At 45.7% G+C, this 18,868-nt stretch overlaps 3 protein-coding genes across 3 annotated transcripts; 2 read left to right on the forward strand and 1 right to left on the reverse strand.

Moving 5' to 3' along the window:
* The first annotated feature begins 2,623 nt into the window (after positions 1 to 2,623).
* LOC112885131 (putative FBD-associated F-box protein At5g56700) lies at positions 2,624 to 4,636 on the forward strand. Its single transcript, XM_025950803.1, has 3 exons — positions 2,624 to 3,688; positions 3,820 to 3,963; positions 4,115 to 4,636. Exons 1-3 carry the CDS (start codon positions 2,624 to 2,626, stop codon positions 4,490 to 4,492), a joined length of 1,587 nt encoding a protein of 528 aa, XP_025806588.1. The 3' UTR covers positions 4,493 to 4,636.
* Positions 4,637 to 5,548: 912 nt separating this feature from the next.
* On the reverse strand, positions 5,549 to 9,561 carry LOC112875004 (PTI1-like tyrosine-protein kinase At3g15890). Its single transcript, XM_025938665.1, has 4 exons — positions 9,345 to 9,561; positions 8,485 to 8,644; positions 6,574 to 6,836; positions 5,549 to 6,495 (listed from the first exon to the last, which is right to left on the reverse strand). Exons 1-4 carry the CDS (start codon positions 9,398 to 9,400, stop codon positions 5,829 to 5,831), a joined length of 1,146 nt encoding a protein of 381 aa, XP_025794450.1. The 5' UTR covers positions 9,401 to 9,561; the 3' UTR covers positions 5,549 to 5,828.
* A 6,222-nt stretch (positions 9,562 to 15,783) lies between these two features.
* Positions 15,784 to 17,744, forward strand: LOC112878642. The gene is made up of 5 exons (XM_025942884.1): positions 15,784 to 15,944; positions 16,233 to 16,285; positions 16,878 to 17,063; positions 17,152 to 17,229; positions 17,304 to 17,744. The coding sequence occupies exons 1-5, from the start codon at positions 15,891 to 15,893 to the stop codon at positions 17,467 to 17,469; spliced, it is 537 nt and encodes a 178-aa protein (XP_025798669.1). The 5' UTR covers positions 15,784 to 15,890; the 3' UTR covers positions 17,470 to 17,744.
* The last annotated feature ends 1,124 nt before the right edge of the window (positions 17,745 to 18,868 follow it).

The following is an 18,868-nucleotide window of genomic DNA, read 5'->3' on the forward strand; positions in this document are numbered from 1 at the left end:
CCTCAACTATTAAGGAAAGTTTTGGATAACCCCTTAAACTATTTTTTGGTTTACTTAACCCCTCTTGTTTTCTAAAACAGGGCACTATTCACCTTTAGCACCTACTCCTTCCGTCGTGTAACGTAACATATTCTAACCATTCTAAGACAGATTAAGGGAGAGAAAAAAACACATGTACTACTATTTAATATGTTGTTTGATTGTCATTTTACCGATTTTATAGCTGACTGGGAATAATTAGTTTCCAAAATATCCTAGGATGATTTATATTTGGGTACAATTTTTTAACACTTCAATATTTTATATTTTATTTTAGGATGAAGGAAGTAATCTAATCCGATTTTGATGACATGACGACGGTTTTGCTAACTCATCGTGCGCCGGGCTATCCAACGTGGAAATGCAGTTCTACTGCTGCACGTCAACTGCTTGGCGTTGCGACAAGCTCCGGAGGATTATGAGCATGCACGCTGGGCGGGTCGGAGATCCCACCGGTTGCCGTTGTAAGCAGGCTGCCTCAAGAACAGCCAGAGCGAGACGGCCGTGAGGAAGAACAGCAAAACGAAAGATCCTGTGCACGCATAAGCATCCATGGTGCGAATCTGCGATCCCCTGGCAGCTCCACGTGAACTTCAGGAGCGGTGCAGCGGGGTCTACCAATAATTCTGTTGGAGCTGCTTCCAGTGGATCCTCCTTTGGTCGATCCATGGATCAATGGATGCTCTGATTGCCGGTAAACAAACCACTACCTGCAACTAACGGTCTATTTAACACACATACTCCATGTCGCAAATAGGCAGAAGATATGTTTCATATGACTGATACAGCCCTTGCACTGCACGCATATGCTAGCAGCCTACAGTAGTAAGATTCATAAGCGTAAGCTCTGGACAGAAAATTCATGGTCGAGAGAAACTTTCACCGATCGATCGCGCGTGCAGCAAGTCAGATGGCAGAGTGACGAATCCTCGCAGGCGTAGAGGTGGTTGGCCGGCCTGACAGCAAGGAAGTGCGCGGCGTCGAGGCAGCGCAGCCGTCGGAACCAGCGACACAGGAGTATTTCCGGGTTGGATAGCCTGCATGCATGGCGTGATGAGTTAGCAAAACCGCCACCATGTCACCAGAACCGGACTAGATTAGGAGTTAAAAGGTGAACAGTGCACTGGTTTAGAAAACCGGAGGGGTTAGTAAATCAAAAAAAATAGTTTAGGGCAGAATATTTTTTTTAGTATGTTGGAACAATTATCCCAGAAAGGCGGAATATTTTTTTCATTAGGTTGAAACAATTGTTCCAACTTAAAAAATTCTTCTCATTAAAAATATTCCACCAAAAAATCATTTAAATATATCCAAATAGGATTTAGTTTTGAAGATTTCGTCGTAAGAGATACGGTGGTGCAGTCGGATTTTGATTTGGATATACGGTTTGGGAAATATAACTTTTTTCTTCCTGGATCACGTGCCAAACCATTATTATTTATATGATATCTTGACTCCTAGTCACGCATGTGACTCCTAGCACCCCGCGCACACACACGCACGCAAAGTTACTTATTCTGTATTTCTTCGTTTCCTTTCTTCATCTTGTTTTTAAGATAATTTCCCACAAGCCACTTGAAAAGTTTGAAATTCCTTATCTATCATTAAAAAAGTTACAATTCCTGTTGTGCCATCATTTTATTTTTTTCCCTGGGCACCATCGCCGTCTGATTTCAATGAAACGGCAACCAACGGAATTTTACAATACCAATTTTGCCCGCATCTTCTACCTCGCGCTGCTCTCTGCTTTCCCATGTAAGTTGCATCGCCTCCTCCCCTCCCCTGTCTTCCCACCCAATCTGATACTGTCTCCTCCTCTTCTCTTCCAGTCACATGGGCTTCAAGCCGCTAGAGCTAGGGCTCATCGTGAGCGGAAGATTCCTAAACCTGTCAGATCTAGGCTCCTCCACGGCCGTCTCTACCAGCACCGGCCGGGGCGGAGGCGAGGAGGCACAAAAGGAGATGGCAGCCTTCCTCCAGCTCGGATACCTGCATCGCAGTGGGACTCAATTGGGAGGTGGAACGGGTGTCGTCTTTGCGGGCGGGACGCAGCGGGCAATTCGTGGGCACCATGCATGTAGATGGCGGTGGTGCTGTGGAACCGGTGGCCACTGCAGGGCGTGGCGAGTAAGGTTAGCGGCATAGCGCCCATGAATTTGATGTGTGGGGATAAGGATAAAAGTGACTCTTCCAGCTGCACTTAACAGCCATTTTCATGATCCTACAACGGAAGCGGCGAGGAAGGAACAAAGAATTGAAGCGATGGCATGGGTGACATAACAACTTTCCCAGTGGCATTTGTTTCAGTAGCCTGTAGGTAACTGCCTCCTTGTTTTTTCGACTTTGGTGGGCCAAGGCCATTTGGGCTTAGGGTCCAGCATTATTGGGCCCATACAGCTTCCACGCAGCTCCGGCCCGCCGGCCCTTAGACATGTCGAACCAAGTGGCTCATGCCTCCTCCCTCACCGCCTCACCGGCAGTCGGCAGAGCAGTGGCGCGGCGGCCGCCTGCTACAGCAACTCCACTGAACCCTTGCCCGCCTCGAAACCCTGCACCGGCGTCCGCCTCCACTCGCGGCGGAGGCATGGCGGCCACCATCCCCGCCGCCTTCTTCTGGCCGCCTCCCGGTAACTCCCTCAGCACCGATGCCTCGACGCCCGTGGCGATGCGTCACGGGCTGGAGCCGGGGACGCTGAATGTCTACGAGAACACGGTGCTCCGCTTCCTCTACGGCTACGTCCCCAAGCCGCCGGTCTCCACCGCCGCCACCCTCTCCGGCGCCGCCGCTCCCGAGGAAGGTGAAGGAATCGACCGCATCAGCGTCCTTTCCGACGACCTCCTCCGCCGCATCCTCGCCCGCCTCCCCGCCAAGGACGGCGCCCGTACCGCCGCCCTCTCCACGCGCTGGCGCGGCCTCTGGCGCTCGGCGCCGCTCGTCCTCGTCGACACCCACTTCCTCCCCCGCGGCGGCGCCGAGGGCCGGCCCCCGCGCCCCGGCGCCGTCTCGCGCGCCGTGCGCCGCGCCGTCTCCGCCACCCTCCGCGCGCACCCCGGGCCGTTCCCCTTCGTCAGTCTCTCCTGCGGGTTCATGGAAGCCGTCGACAGGGAACGCGCCGTGCTCGCTCGCTGGTTCCAGCTCCTCGCCACCAAGCGCGTCGACGAGCTCGTCTTCGTCAACCGCCCCTCGCCCCTCGCCGGACTGCACCTCCCCGCCGCGCTCTTCAGCTGCGCCTCCCTCCGCCGCCTGTACCTCGGCGCATGGAGGTTCGTCGACACCGCCACCCTCCCGCGCGGTGCCTTCCCCAGGCTGCATGAGCTCGCCCTCGGCGCTGTCGCCCTGGAGGACCGCGACCTCGACTTCCTGCTCGCCGCGAGCCCCGTGCTCGAGATCCTCGCCATTGTTGGAAGCGTGCACAAACTGAACGCCCGTCTTGCCAGCCACAGCCTACGCTGCGCACAGTTCTGCCTTGCCATCCTTGAAGAAGTGGCGGTAGTGGACACCCCGTCCCTTGAGCGGTTCTTCATCTGGCGGTGCCTGAATCAACGCCACGCCGGGAGGGTCAAGATTGGCCACGCCCCACGGTTGAGCATGCTGGGTTACTTGGAGCCAGGAGTGCACGTGTTGGAGATTGGCAACACCGTCATCAAGGTCTCAATTAGTCAATTTCCTTTTCTTTCATTCGTTTTGTCCATAATTGGCATGCATGCATTAGAAATATCTGCTAATCGAGGAGCTTGACGCGATGGTGCTTCATGTATCTGTTGTTTTGTGCATTGCAGTCTGGAACGATGCTGAGTCCAAAGACCACTGTTCCAAGCGTGCAGATGTTGGCACTGCATCTGCATTTCAGAATGCGCAATGAGGTTAAAATGCTTCCAAGCTTCCTCAGGTGTTTTCCCAATGTCGAAACACTGTGTATCCAGGTATAATCGATCCCTCCCCTCCCTTCATTTGCTATTTGCATTGTCATTGTCGTCATCATTGTCCACTTTGTAGCATTACATTATTGCTCCTGCAAAATCCATTTTCTTCCATCACTATGTAGCTGAACTGTCCACTGAACTTAAATTTCAGTCTGAAGAAACTCATGAGCCCACTGGCGAGTTGAACCTCAAGTTTTGGCAGGAGACCGGTCCCATCAAATGTGTTCAAACGCAACTCAAGAGGCTAGTGTTCCGTGAGTTCCATGGGGAGGAAGGTGAGTTTGCCTTCCTTATGTTCATCGCGGAAAATGCCCGGGTGTTGGAGAAAATGGTTCTTGTGATGGAACTTCGAAGGCCCTCGGCACCAGAAGAACTTGTTGCCAGAATGAAGGCACTGGAGACTGCAAGGTGGGCAAGCGGGAGCAACAAAGCGGGGTACTTGTTGTCCCGACCTGGTGTGGGAGGAGGCAGCGCTTGGTGTCTCAAAGCGGGTTCTGACTTTAAGCACAATGATCCTTTTTCTGCCTAGTTTAGAACGCAAATGCAGTAAATAAACAATCAAGTTAGACAGTACTGGTAAATTTGCCACTGTTAAGCAGATTCTTCTCGATGCATATCTGACTGGATATATCGCAGCTAGTTGTGTAATAACTTAATTACTGTTGCTATATAATGTGCCATATTTCCATGTGGCATCACCTTTTTCATTGTGTTTGCTGATTGTTTATTCAATCATCAGAACTATCTGTCTTTGGGCATTATGAATTTATGATTTCTGCTCTGAATCCATTTTAATTTCCGTACCCGAGGCTTAATTGAGCTGGATCAGGATGTGGCATGCTTGTTTGTGACCTTGTTGGTTAAAATGCCAGGCCCTGTGAGTGACATTCATCCTTAAATCTTATCTGCATATTGATTGAACTTGTGTCATGCATGCACTTCTGCTGTCTTGTAGCATAGACACTAGGAGTATTCCTTGCAAAGACAATTCACATGAATGTCCTTTTTGCACTACAAGATGGATGTCAGGTGATTGTGCCATATTATATTGCTTTGTTTCATACATTACCTGTTTCTTTGCGCTGCTGCTGTTTCATTCATACTAACAGTAATATAAAAACATTGTGCCTCTTATGCATCAACTTATGTACATCATTTCTGCCAACAGCTCAGGTCTGTGGTAAACCCCATCAGAAGATGCACGCCAATGCCACTGCACTGCCCACATGGTTATGGGTGTTTGTATATTGTCGATAGCGGTATGCTCACCTATACTTGTTTGATTGTTTCTTGAGACTAGCAGGTCTCCAGCTTCTTAATCTTGCATGGGACTAGCATGATTGACGGCAGGTCGTTTCAGCCATGGGATTAGCATGTTTGCTTTAATTCGTTGCACAGATTCCTTGCCAAGAGTAAAGAAATCAGTCTTGCATTTCTAGCCATGATAGTTGTGAATGAAGCACTTGTAACATATAAATACATATGAACGTCGTGATAGGTTCTACATAATGGAAGTTCAAACTTTTTCCCTCACATATGAATGCCTTGGAAGTACCAAATAATCTCATGGATTACGGATTGGCAGTGGCACACAAATCATTCATGGATTGAGGTAGCTAAACGCTAGCAATAGTACAGTGACCAGCTTGTTACTGTTGGAATCATCCCCAGATCTGAAGAATTTTACAAGCCATAGGAGAACCATAGCAACACAAATTGGCAATACACAAATAAGCATATCTGTGAACTGGGCAAGGAAGCACCCAAATTAACCTCCTAAGAACAAAAAATAACCACGAAAACGCACTCATAAAACACATTTCTCCCAGGCAGGGAGCTCTGGACACCTGCTTACATGCGTCACACTACCTTGCTGAGGAAACCGTCTCACTTGAATCAACTGCCTCCTCTTTCACATCTGTTTTGGAGCTCTTCTCCTCAGTGATGCAGTCCGAGCTATCGGGTCCAGATGAGCCCTGGAACGAACTGGTCTGTTCAGGCTTGAACAGCTCATTGTTCTCCAGGTTGGAGAACTTCTCAACAGATTCTCCTTTGAGCAACTCAACAACTTCAGACATTATCGGTCTCTGCTCTGGCTTGTTCTGAGAACATGCGAGCCCGACAAGCACCACTCGCTTCAGCTCATCCTCAACAAAGTTACCATTGAGCTTTGGATCAGCGATTTCCTTGAACTTTTTGTCGCGGGCTAGAGGAAGAGCCCACTCGGTTATGGTTCGTTTTGTGGTGGGGTTTACCTTCTCAACTGGCTTCTTCCCACTTGCGAGCTCTAGGAGCATGATTCCAAAGCTGAAGACATCGCAGCTTTCGGAGGCCTTCCCAAGCATCGCATACTCTGGTGCAAGGTAACCGAGTGTGCCTTTTACCTTTGTGGTGACATGTGTTGCACCATCTGGAATGAGCTTAGCGAACCCAAAATCAGCAACCCGAGCTTGGAAATTTGAGTCCAGAAGGACATTGCTCGCCTTGACATCTCTATGAATGATATGTGGTGTTGCGTAGTGATGAAGATAACTGCGAAATGAAAGAATTCTAAACATTAAGATTGCTGCATTTTGATGAAAATTGATGAACTGATATTGTGAGGCTTACGCAATCCCTTCTGCAGAATCTATGGCGATCTTCATTCTTCTTTCCCAACCGAGATTGCATTCCGCTGCGTGCTGTCCATGAAGCTGAGAGTGTATGCTCAGATTTGGCATATAATCATAGACTATCAAGCGTTCTTGGCCTTCAGCACAATATCCACGCAAGCTCAAAAGGCTTTTGTGCCTCACTCGTGCCAAAACCTCCACCTCAACAGCAAATTCTTTTTCAGCCTTGTTGCTCCAACTCTTGAGCCTTTTCACTGCTATCTGTTTATATGTCATTAATGAGCGAAGCATAAGTTGGAGAACATGAGATCCCATTCATGGAATAAATAGTAAATAGAACCTACTTGGTCCCTTAAACTTCTAATTGAACAAAGAATTCAAAGCATAAGACAACTATGCCAAAGAGGGCGGCCCAGTTCACCACGGAAAGCGAATTCGACAAGGACCACGTAGCTCAAAATTTCATCCAAAAAAATATTAATTTTATGTTACAGCATGTAAGTAAACTATTGTCACATCAATGAGATTGTCCAATGCAGCACAAATCACTTGCGTTAGTAAACAATTTTGAAAATACAGAAGGAATCAAGAAACTCCAATTTAGGGGCTTTGTATTTAGACTCCCAAATAGGTGCAGCAGAGCATACCCATGTGTCAGGAACCTCACCTTTTTTATCTGGCCATGTCATTAATGGAAATACCCTCTTACATATAGCAAGAACAATGCAAACTTTTACAAGCACTAGGATTATAGTTTACTTGGCTACAATCTGGCAGCGAACCCCTATAATTGGCTAGTAGTCATGAACCAGTACACTGTAGCATTTTCAGTTATGCCATTGCACAGCTTGCTTGGTTCTGATCCTGAAAAGGCTGTGTGTGCCAGGCAGCGGATCCAGACGCTCGATTTCGTCAACCTGGGGTCTGAATCGCTGCCTGGGAGCAGCTGCTTGGCTCATGATCTCATCCAAACAAGCAAATTAGGTGTGATATCATGTTAGTGCAGCACAATTCAACTCCATCCTCCTCAATAATGAACATGAAAAATATTAGCATATTTATTTTCATATGTTAATCTTTTATTTAAGACAAATCCAGCAGGGGGACTTCAACTGTTGAGACCTTCCCAGTTCCAAGTTATTGATCTTTCATCCAAATATCATACCATGTTATTTGTTTTTCCTGCTTTCAAGAATATTAGGCGATGAAGAAGATAGAAACAAATATTGAGAAGAAAAATAGGGTAGTTATCTGAATTTGTCAAGACTCTGTGATTGGCTGGTTGTTGACTGGCCTTCTTTCAGGCCGTGTGGTTTCATTATCCCTCAATTGTGTTCTTCCACCTAATAATTATGATACTATCTAGTTATAAATGATAATGTGATCTACAACGAGGCTGTGTCTATAATCATTGTAGAAAGAAAAATTCAGTGCTCTACTCAAACCAGAAAGCCCGTGTTTAGCATGGTCTCAAGCTAAGCTATAGTTTGGATGCCCGTTGCTTTCAAAAGCATATTCATAGAACCAATGGTGAAGCCACGTTCATCTACAGTGGTGCCATGGCACCAGGGTAATAAAAATGTTACCACTAACCAAACCCAAATTCACCATGTATTTTTACAAAATTTGATGTGTTCTTTAAGCGGTGCACCAGCGTCATTTTCCAGCTAGCTTCGCCCATGCATAGAACAGCTCTGAAAACTATTAGAAACAGAAAAAGCGTGACATGGTAAAATTAAATCAGCTAAGATACAATCATCAACATCAGCAGGTCTTTCCATTGCGTTGTCCTGTTCCTACCAACAATACCAAAAGCACCAGAATCTAAAACTGCAGCCTGCAAGGGAAAAAAAGGCTGCACATAGCAGAATGAAGATTCCTGTGGTTCATAGTTCAAGAGAAACAGCACCTGTGATCCGTCCCAGAGTTGGCCCCAGTACACGCTGCCGAACCCACCCTCACCAAGCTTGTTGTCGTAATTGAAATTGTTCGTTGCCGACTGAAGTTCCTTCAGCGAGAAGATGCGCCATGTTGCGTCCTTCTTCTTCCTCCTCCTCCCCGGTTCCGCCCTAAGAACACAACAATGAAGTGTACGGCTTGAGTTGCTAGCAGATTGTACAGTAATAAAAAGAAAAGATCCTAGTGTAGCCCCCTAAAGATCATGACTTCACCCAACTCTTCCACTAAAAGCAGACAAGCAGTACATTCTGAACAAACGACATAAATCTAACACTATGTCATTTCCAACCTGATTGCAAATCACCAAACAAGACTGCCTGCAGTTCAAGGCTAATACTCGCCGCGGAAACAGTGAAATTTGAACTGACGCACGAGTTCAGATATCCAATCACTATCCTTCAATTCAGTCCAAACGAGATGTGAATTGTGATTACTGATTATACTTGCCCCTCACCGAAGTACTAATCAACCCACAGAAAACAAACCAAGCTCACACAATTATTTCACAACTCATCCTTCCTCGACCAAAAAAAAAAATCCAAAATCAATCGCTACCAAAGTCATCGCCCCCCCAAGACCCCCCCCCCCAATCCGCACTCTCCAACAGTGAGAGAGAGAGAGAGAGAGAGAGAGAGAGAGAGAGCAAAAAAAAAGTTGCCATCACTTGACCATCTCCCCAGAACCCCAATTCCTCAGCCGTCCCGCCCTTCTCCTCCAAACCGAACAACCCAAGATCACGCCCCAGACCCGCACCCAGACCTCAATTCCAAGGCCAAAAACCGCAACCACCACTAGTCCGGAACCACTCACCCGTCCGACCGCTTGCAGCAGGAAGCCCACCCCATCGCCCGTCCGACACCTCGCATCGCCTCCAGAACCCCCCAAATCAGCACGAGCCGCCGCGTCCCAAGCTCCTCCGAGCGCTCACCCGGCCGCACAAACCCAGCCGCCGCCTCCCCCTCGACGCCGGCCACCGGCGACGGCCTGCGGGGCAGCAGAGAGAGGAGGAGAGAAAGAAGCTCGAAGCTGGGAGAGGGCGAGCGAGTCTCCTCAAGAGGGGGGGGGGGGGGGCGCTGTCTGTGTCTGTCGGCTGAGCGCACCACCGCTCCCCCACCCGCGTACGCAAAGCCAGCCAGCAGCCGCGGGCGCGGGTCCGCTCACCCGCGGGCTGCCGGGCCGGCACCCACGTGGCGCCGCGCGGTTGGTTGGTTTTGAACCGGCTGCGGTAACGGTCGGTTCTAAACCGTCGCGGTAACGTCACCCCAGGTGGCGCGCGTCGGGGTCCGGCGGCCACTGAGCTGTGGGCCCAGCGGTGATGGCTGATGACCTGGCGCCGGCGCGGGCCCCGCCCCGGCGGTTTGTGCTGCTGGACGCCGGTTGTTGGGTGATGGCTACGTTTGACCGAAAGGAAAAGATCCTTGCGGGAGACTTTGCTGAGATGGGTACAGATCGCGGGAGTACTTATACCCTGCAGCGGAAATTCATGCGAATTTTGAATGTGTTGGCTGTTCTTGACCATTTCGAGGTTCCTTCCTTGGAATCTTCAAAGTGTCCTATGGTAAACGGGTGAGGACGCTTCAGGTTTTCGCGGAGAATTTTGGATCTTAATGCTAGCAAGCAGCCAGCGATTATTGTTAGTCCATAATATGAATCTGAAACGATGAGACCTTTTAGCAGCATTGAGCAAGCAGGTGGATTTTCTAGGACCCGCAGTTTCATTTGAGGAGGTTGCGAATTTAAGAAAAAGCTCCCAAGGTTCACCGCACCTTGAACAGTGAAAGTTTGTGCTTTTTCAGCATGGTTGGTAAAAGTGATGGAGTGGAGAGTAAACCGAAACCTTCTAGAAACGGATTAGTGATCTTTCTTTTATCTTGCGACGAAAGGATTAGTGATCGATTGCTCTTGTCTGCTGGTTGGTCTTGTCCACGCTCTGCACAAAGCCAAAGGGAAAGCGCAAGCAAAGCGCCGATGCAAGTGTGCCCCCACCAAAATCCAGGAGCGGAAGGGCATCATCAACATGTACTAGTGCCAAGCAATCAAGAAATGGTTTGCGCGTACGCTCGACGTGACATCGATCTATCCTTGCGCTCGCAATCAAGATGTTGTGCTGGATGCTTGCAAGGGCTGCGCTGCGCTGACCAGTTCTCCTCTCACCCTTGCCCTCTCTCCCTCGCATCATCAGGGGATTCCTCCTATCACCATAGGTACCCCACGACCACTTGTGGCGGCACACGGTAGTATTATAGTCTACCCACAAAAAACAAAAGTCATGTGAGTTTTGGATGGGTTTCTAAACAGCTCGGAGCTCTTGACCGTTTCAATGAGGTCCCTCATCGGCAATTTTTCTGGATGACTTGTTCATAGATGGCGTCTCAAGAGGATACGTAGACTGTACGAATTTCGATCGAGTCGAGTTGCTGAAAAACGATTTTGAAACTTGATGATAGCGTTTAGCATCCATAATTACATTTATAATTCGCACAGTCGGCGGCGGTGATAGGGCGAAACAAAACAAAACCTACCAGGAGAAATTAGTGGGTTGCGTGCTAATTTAATTGGTCTTTGCCCACACAAAGCAAAAGGTTATGAAGAGAACAAAAGACCAAGGAAAAGAGGCTGAGTGTCCCCTACTGTATCCAGCCTTCGCCATCACGAGCAGCACTAGTACGAGAAACTCTTTTTAATTTGTTTGGCCCACATCGGTGAGGTGCTACTCACTCCGTTCTAAATTATTAATCATTTTGATTTTTCTATTCTAGTTGTATGAATTTTACTATGCATCTATATATACGTTTACGTAGCATACGTCCAGAAATATAATAAAATCTATGAACGTAGAAAAGTCAAAACGACTAATAATTTAAAATAATTTAGTTGCAGAGCAACGAGACAAATGATTTGCTCGCTTGACGCTCCTCATCGTTCTTATCGAAACCATTATTTGTTCCTGAAAAAAAGCATCGAACAATAATCGAGTGAGATGATAAGATAAGAAGATGCTCCCCCAGTCTCGCCGGAATCTCCGGCTGCGTTGACCGATTCTGACATCTGCGCTGCCGTCACACACGCTCACATGAGTCGGGCATACAATACAGCAGGGCATGGCAGCTGATGTTGGACTGATGGCGCCATGTTGAATTCTGTCGATCGTGAAAATGGACGTCTTGTTTGTTGTTTGAAGTTCAAGTCGATCGATCCCGTGAACTTGCCATGTACTCCATCCTCGCATCCACTGTGACCTGTCGTGGAGGCGCGGGCAGCGGCGGAGCATGGCGAGCACGTTGTGACGCGCGCGGATGCCAGACCATCAGCAAGAGGCGTCGGCGGCCGCGGACAATGCCGGCTCTGGCGAGCGTCGGCAACTCGTCGGTGCAGGAGGGCGGGGCGTCGGGGCTAGTATATATATATGGAGCATCAGAACTCCAGCCTCCCCGGCGCGCTGCTCCTCTTCACCTCGGCGACGTCCATGGCTGCCTGGCTGGGAGGAGCCGAGCGAGGGACTGGCAGAGGCCGCTGCTACCGCAACAAGCTGGAGAAGAAAGAGCCGCACCTATGGCCAGGTCACATTCCAGAAATCAAAACAGAGCAGGAACAATACATCAAACATCATCTGACTGAAGCAACAAAAGGATATCGAATGAAGACAGAATAAAAAACTATCGAAGATGGGCAGGCCAACGTTAAACTGTCGACAGAAACAACTAAATACAACCACAAAAGAACAACTAATGGACAGAGAAAAATCGATTGATGACAGAGAAGGGAAAAAAAATCGAGTGTTGTTTATGAATTCCGTGAAAAGAAAAACCCAAAAGATCGTGGTGCTTTTCAGGGTGGAATGGCGAAGGCCATATAGCCCATAGATTTTTTTTTTGAGAAAACCGGGTATATAGCCCATAGATGACCAAACGGCCGAACGCCCCACGGCACGGGTCGGGCCTCATCAGCCACAAGCCCACAACATGATTAGGCCCAACATGTCACGACATGTGCCGCCATGAGTCGACCTTCCCGTTCGTCTCCAATCGCCAGGAAGCTAAGGTCTTTGTTAGATCGAAATCCAGCAACAATTTTGTCACCAATCGCCCGGAAAGTTCCTTGGATCGTTCGGTGGTGGGGAGGCATGGCCGGGGCAGCGCTCCTTCGATCCGTGGCTAGCAAGATGGCCCGCGCACCGCTTCGTCGTCTTCTTGTGCAGGAATCCAACGCCATGGCCGCCGCCTTCTAGGGCCAGGACCATCTCATCGCCTTTCGAGGTGCTCCGGCTCTCCTGCTTCTACGCCGCCGCCAACAAACCACAGGGTACGCAACAATCTCAGCATGTTCCTTGTTCATCTTTCAATTCAGGTTAGATTGTTTTGGGTACGGTCGAGAATCGAGATAGGATCATGCATCTTTCAGGTTTAGAAAAGAAAGGAAAGCACTTAGTTTGTATGAAATTAAAGCTGAAATATGTTCTGTGAAGATTGTAGATTTGGTAGCACTTTTGGCATCAACTTCAATTGAACTTAATTCTATACGCTATTGATCTCACTGATATATTTATTCGTTTAAACGTGAATTATATTGTTATTTTAACATGGAACAATCTGTTAAGTATAAAAGGATGGCAGGTCAAGTTTATGAATAACACCTAAATTAGTGGTAGATACCATCAAATTTTTGATGTTGACATGATTGTTATGAGAATCAGGATCCTAGGTATGATACTACAGGATCACATTTCATCCTTCACATGGGATTATGATTCGATGAAATTAAAATCCATGGCTGATCCGTGCCATGCCCAAGCTCTATGCGACCATGCTCTGATCCTAGATACATATATATCATGATCTTGATAACCTTGATATTACTGACAGTGGTGATGTTGTTTGTTCTGTTATGTTTTTTCAGGGTCGTCCACCTCGTAACAAGAAAGTGCGCAGTGAGTGGGACATGTATGACTTCTCGCTCCAATTTCCAGATCCATAAAGAAACAACTGATACTTGTACCTTGGTATGAATCACCACTTGCATTTATCATTTTCAGCGCAACAGATGCAGCCATAGAAACCCTACCTAAGGTAGCTTACTTTATGGTGTTCACGCTACTACGAAAAAAGTTCATAAAGATGGGTAAAAATTAATTTTTAGGGGTGAGTGCAGTACCTGCTTCTACTTCTCGCAGCTAAAAATGGGCAGGTAACGCGCCCGCCCCTCGGGTCGCGGCTCCTACAAAAAGATTTCTAGAAAATAAAAAAATTGAAAACAGTAAAATAAAAAAATATTGCAGCGAACCAGCCATCACACAAGCTCCCGTACTATCGAGTTACAATTTTTTATGAAATATATACACTTGCATCACCTGGGGTTCAAACTGCATACCTCAAGCCTCGCGCGTATTTTATATTAACTATGAAAGTGATTTGTACGGGCTGTCATCCGCCCCTATAAATCATTTTCTATGGGCGGGTGACGCCACCACCTACTCCTAAAAATATTTTTTAATTTTATTCTAAAAATTTATTTAAATCTTTACATATAGCAAAATAAATAAAAAAGTGAAACTTCTACACTATGGTTATTGTGAACTATAGATAAAAAATATGTCAAGTATATTTCAGTGTATATAAATGTTAAAATTGTTGAAATATCAAAGTATAACTTGAGTTGTATGAGACACTGTATAGTCATAGCCATACGTAGGTTGATAATAATTTTTTAGAAAATATTTTTTGAATAACTAAATGACCTTAAATGAAAAAGTTATCAACTACAAAGTTTTAGATCTAATCATTCTCTACCATTTTGATATATAGTTTGACTTCATTCGAGATCATATAAAAAGTTATAAATTTTTTACGTGAAACTATTTTTAGGGGCGGGTCATACCATCACCTGCCCCTAAAAAATGTAGGGACGGGTGACACCATCACCCGCCTCTACACTATTTTTAGAATCGGATGATGGCATCACCATCCTCCAAATACCGTTCTTAGGGACGGGTGATGCTATGACCCACCCCTGAAATTGATATCCATTTGCAGGGGCGGGTGATGGCGTAACCCATCCCTAAAAATACTTTTCTAGGGACGAGTCGGATGCTACAGTACCCCACTTTATTTATAGCGTATAGGAGCGGGTTATCTTTTTACATGTCCTAGAAAAAAACAGAGCGTTGGGTGTAAGTGGTTATATATTTTTGGGTTATTCCAACACTGGACCATATCAAGGATAGATTGGACGCTGATACGGCAGAAAAGTTGGCTTTGGTGGATGAGATAAAACGCAGTCATCAAAGGCTACGTGGCTTGCTTGATTATAAGGAAAATCAGACTGAAGCTAGAGATTTAATGGGTGAGTTTTCTGAAGGCCAAACCATAGAAACGTCCGTCATTAGTTTTATACTTTCTCCTTTTCTATAATGCCCATATGTATTTTGTAATTTTGAGTTTCAAACTTTGTTATCTTTGTTTGGTCAATGATTAACCTAACAACGTGTAGATTTTGTGGCACAAAAAGTGTGCCGTTTGTTTTCTTCTCGGAAGTACTTTCCTAGGACTTAATAACATATATGTTGTGTTGCCCTCTATTAGTGTAATTGCTAATTTTTATTGATCTGTGCTACATCCAGGACAGGGTAAATTGACTGACGGACAACGACCTTCTTAGACGATCAAAGATGATCCTTGAAGAAACACAAGAATCAAGCTGGGAGGCATGCTTTATATTTTCCCCCCCAAAAAGACTAAACAGTGTGATCTTCTCGGCTATGATATACTGCGACATGTTGCCATAAGCTGAAGGTTCTTCAAAGTTATTATATGTTATGTTTTGCTATTTTTTCCGGAGGGTGACTGGGTGATGCCTGTGTTTTGTCGTCAAGAATAAAACATTCCCTCGACCTGTAATTTATCTTTGGACTGAAGGAAATACATTATTTAAAGAAACAAATATATCGAATAAATGCGCTGAAAGAGAAAAGCACATATATACACAATGTTTCGCATGGGACCTAGAGGTAATAGTTAGCAACGCAGACTTGTTACCTGAGGAAATACTTGAAATATTCAGAAAATATCCATCAATCATAATAACTATTCTCATATGACAAATTTTTTAAAGGGAATTCTCGTATCACAATTTGGGCTTTCAGTCGAGCCGCGCATCTACACTGGGCCCAACAGGCCCAATTTACAGGCCCAGCCCAGCTCATGACCGGCTCCACCTCTACCTGGGTGTCTCTCGTCTCCCCCTCCACACCCCAAACGCTAAAACCCTCTCGGCGGCGGCGGCAGCGGGTGCTACCAGCGGAAGCTCCCGGCGCTCTTCTCCGCGAAGGAAAAGGGGGAATACAGACAGAAGCTGGCTCCGATGGACAGCGGAAGCGACTCCGAGAGCGCCCCCGAGGAGCTCACCGCCGTCCAGGTACGTCTGACTCCTCTCCGCTCGAGGAGCCCACATCACGCGCGAGTAGGTTACGATTCCGCACGCTTCGCCCGCGTATGCCGCTCAAGAAGACGGTAGATAGACGCGTAGATGAGCTGGTAAGTGGATTTTACTCTACGTGCCGTCGATTTGGTTGGCCAAGCACGTATTCTAGATGGGTTAGGGTTAACAACCGCTTAACCTTGCTGTTCATCTTGTTTCTTCACGCTTCGAGCTTCATATTGGAATATGCTGGAAGAGTGATGTGTCCTTATTATTGTCTTTCAGGGTGTTGAGAAGCACGAAGAGATCAGTAAAGTTGAGAAGGACAGTGTCATCAGGTGTGTTTCTTATGCTGCAACTGGTTGGATGAACACTCTGCTCCCTAATGTGCTACTTTAATCTGTTTTTGTTTCTGTAAACAGTAAATGAGTGATGAGCAGTTTCTACTTGATACTTGCAATGGAGACTAGTTATCCTCGTGTCCGTGAGCTATGCTAGATAGTACGTTATGCCATGTCTTAACAACACTTATGTGTTATATTGGCTTCATTAGATGCAGGGGCTTCATAAATTTTGTTAGGACCATAAGAAAATGATTTCAAAATGCTCGATTAATCTTGAGAAATTGGCCTCCTAGTAGATATGTTTCTAATGTTTATGCCTAAATGTGGAGCTTTTTTATGTTCAGTTTCTTGATTTTAGATGCCTGCATAGTTCTGTGTATAACTCATGGTGTGTTCTGCTGCCATCAAACGATATAATCTTTATGGACTTGTGGTCAGGCTTTCTTTCTTATTACTTTTTTCCCTGAAATATCAATACGAATTAGCTATCTGAATATTGTGTCTCTTGAGATCATCAGGGTGCTAAAAAATCTTCTTCTGATTTTAGTGTCTTTTAAGATAATAATGCTATGTTTTGTCCTTGCAGAGTAACACGGGAGGGAAAGGAGCGGAGAAAACGTTGGGCCAAACGGAGAACATCATCTAAACCAGATAAGCAGGCACCACAAGAAATAGAAGATCAAGATGCCCACCAGAGCGAGGAGAATGAGACACATACTATGCCTGGCATGCTCCCCAGTAGTGTAATTGAAATGCTAGCAGCACGTGAGAAGTATGTGCACATCTCTTGCACTATTAGCTATTCAATTTTTTATGGCTAAGTGAACTTCATTGGTTACTTTGTCTTCATTTCCCCTCAGGCAAACCTTCTCCTCCGACTCTGAGGAAGAAAATGTTCAGAAGGTTCAGAAAAAGAAGAAGAGAATGAAAACTTCTGGGTATGTTTAATGTCCATGATCTAATATGAACTTTCTGAAATGATACTTATGCTTGTGTTCGGTAATGTTTTCAGGCCTGAAACTATTCTACTGAAGGATGTCCGGTCAACTCAACAAGTGAAGAATGCCCTTGATTTCTTGGAGCAAAGGAAAAACCAGGTGCCAAGATCGAATGCAGTTTTGAAGAATGCCAATAAGGCTTTGCGTCTCCTTTCTTCAAAAGGAAATTTTCTGAGTTAAGAGTGTTAGAATAGCACATTATCTGAATCTGTCTGTAGACATTTCAACAGCTGATATGGTCAAGAGACTCATAATCAGTGTGTCTGAAAGGAATCGATTTGGCATGTGAGATGTGACGCAGAATATCCGTAGTGCTCATGTTCCTAGTAACAAATCCAAGGTCTGTATGGTTCATTGTGTGAGTTTTAGTTATCTATTTTTACGGATCTTGTGTTGCAAATTTATAATACAAAATCATGAAAGATTTCAAAATTTTGATGACCATGTAACACCTATCAGAAGTTGCCATATTGTATTTCTTCTTTGTTATTGTCATTCCTTAGTGAATGTTTTACCTAATTAATACTATGTTCTTCCACATAACAGGCATCAACAGGCAACAGCAAGTTTGTTCTGAGCAGGACGTGACCATGTTGGGTCTTTGAAACAGTTCGAATCATTTCGATAATCCGTTTGATCTGTTTTACCGAGAAGGTCTACAGTTCGAATCCGTATAGCCCTAATAGATACGTCTTTTTTTTCATTTTAGGATGGATATCTTGTGTTTCCTTTAGTATAGTTTTTTCCATATTTCCTCATTTAGTACTTGTTTATAGACTCAAACAAACGTGCTGTTGCCTGTTGATGCCTGATCTTGTGTTAGGAAGATCGTTTGATCAGAACACAATGCAGAATAGTTCTAACATAAAAAGGGAAATAAATAAAAACAGAATAATAGTTCTAAACAGAGTAAGCGATTCCGTTTCAGCTCCAGAACGATGCTATACAAGAAAAATGGTAGATGTGTTCAAGGAGAAATGATACCACCTTTGTACGGTTACAGAGAAGAGGTTAGTGATCTAGACTGTTCGATTTGAATTTTGAACAAAATCATGATCCAAGTCCCCTTAACGTTCATTCACGGCCGCATGCATTGCTTATTGATGCGTTGCACACTGCAACAGTGGTCGGATGAACAAAAGCATTGTGCATTGGTGCTTGCTGTTCCTATTGCTGGGTAAATGATGAACGAAATTAATTAGCACTGGTGCTTGCTTGTTAGTTTTTACCACTACCGGTGATTGGCTGTGGCCGTGGGCAGCTTGAAACGTTGTGCTGGTAGATGGCAAGCCATTTCTGTTGCTATGTATATGCATCTTCTTCCGGCTAGGCAAAGGCGATCAGTATCGAAAGGAAAATCCAGTGAAAGAAAACACCACTACGAGCTGCCCGGAAAGCTCACGTTTGTTAACTCACGAAATTAACAAACATGAGCTTAAAAAACACAGGCGTGGGATGTTTGGTTTCGGAGAGCTAAATTTTAGCTTTGTTACATTAAAAAATCTTATTATTTAGAAGTATTAAATAAAGAATAATTATAAAACTATCGCGAGACGAATCTAATGAGGTATATTAATTC

The sequence above is a fragment of the Panicum hallii genome, chromosome 1, assembly GCF_002211085.1.
Source record: "Panicum hallii strain FIL2 chromosome 1, PHallii_v3.1, whole genome shotgun sequence".
NCBI classification, from domain to species: domain Eukaryota; kingdom Viridiplantae; phylum Streptophyta; class Magnoliopsida; order Poales; family Poaceae; genus Panicum; species Panicum hallii.

Coding starts and splice junctions, on each gene's coding strand:
- LOC112875004 (XM_025938665.1), bottom strand. CDS start 9,400: ATGCGAGGTGTCGGACGGGCGATGGGGTGGGCTTCCTGCTGCAAGCGG. Junction 6,837..8,484: donor AACTCTGGGACGGATCACAG/GTGCTGTTTCTC, acceptor ACATATAAACAG/ATAGCAGTGAAAAGGCTCAA. Junction 6,496..6,573: donor GATTCTGCAGAAGGGATTGC/GTAAGCCTCACA, acceptor TTCATTTCGCAG/TTATCTTCATCACTACGCAA.
- LOC112885131 (XM_025950803.1), top strand. CDS start 2,624: ATGGCGGCCACCATCCCCGCCGCCTTCTTCTGGCCGCCTCCCGGTAAC. Junction 3,689..3,819: donor TTGGCAACACCGTCATCAAG/GTCTCAATTAGT, acceptor TGTGCATTGCAG/TCTGGAACGATGCTGAGTCC. Junction 3,964..4,114: donor TCGAAACACTGTGTATCCAG/GTATAATCGATC, acceptor CTTAAATTTCAG/TCTGAAGAAACTCATGAGCC.
- LOC112878642 (XM_025942884.1), top strand. CDS start 15,891: ATGGACAGCGGAAGCGACTCCGAGAGCGCCCCCGAGGAGCTCACCGCC. Junction 16,286..16,877: donor GAGAAGGACAGTGTCATCAG/GTGTGTTTCTTA, acceptor TTGTCCTTGCAG/AGTAACACGGGAGGGAAAGG. Junction 17,064..17,151: donor ATGCTAGCAGCACGTGAGAA/GTATGTGCACAT, acceptor ATTTCCCCTCAG/GCAAACCTTCTCCTCCGACT.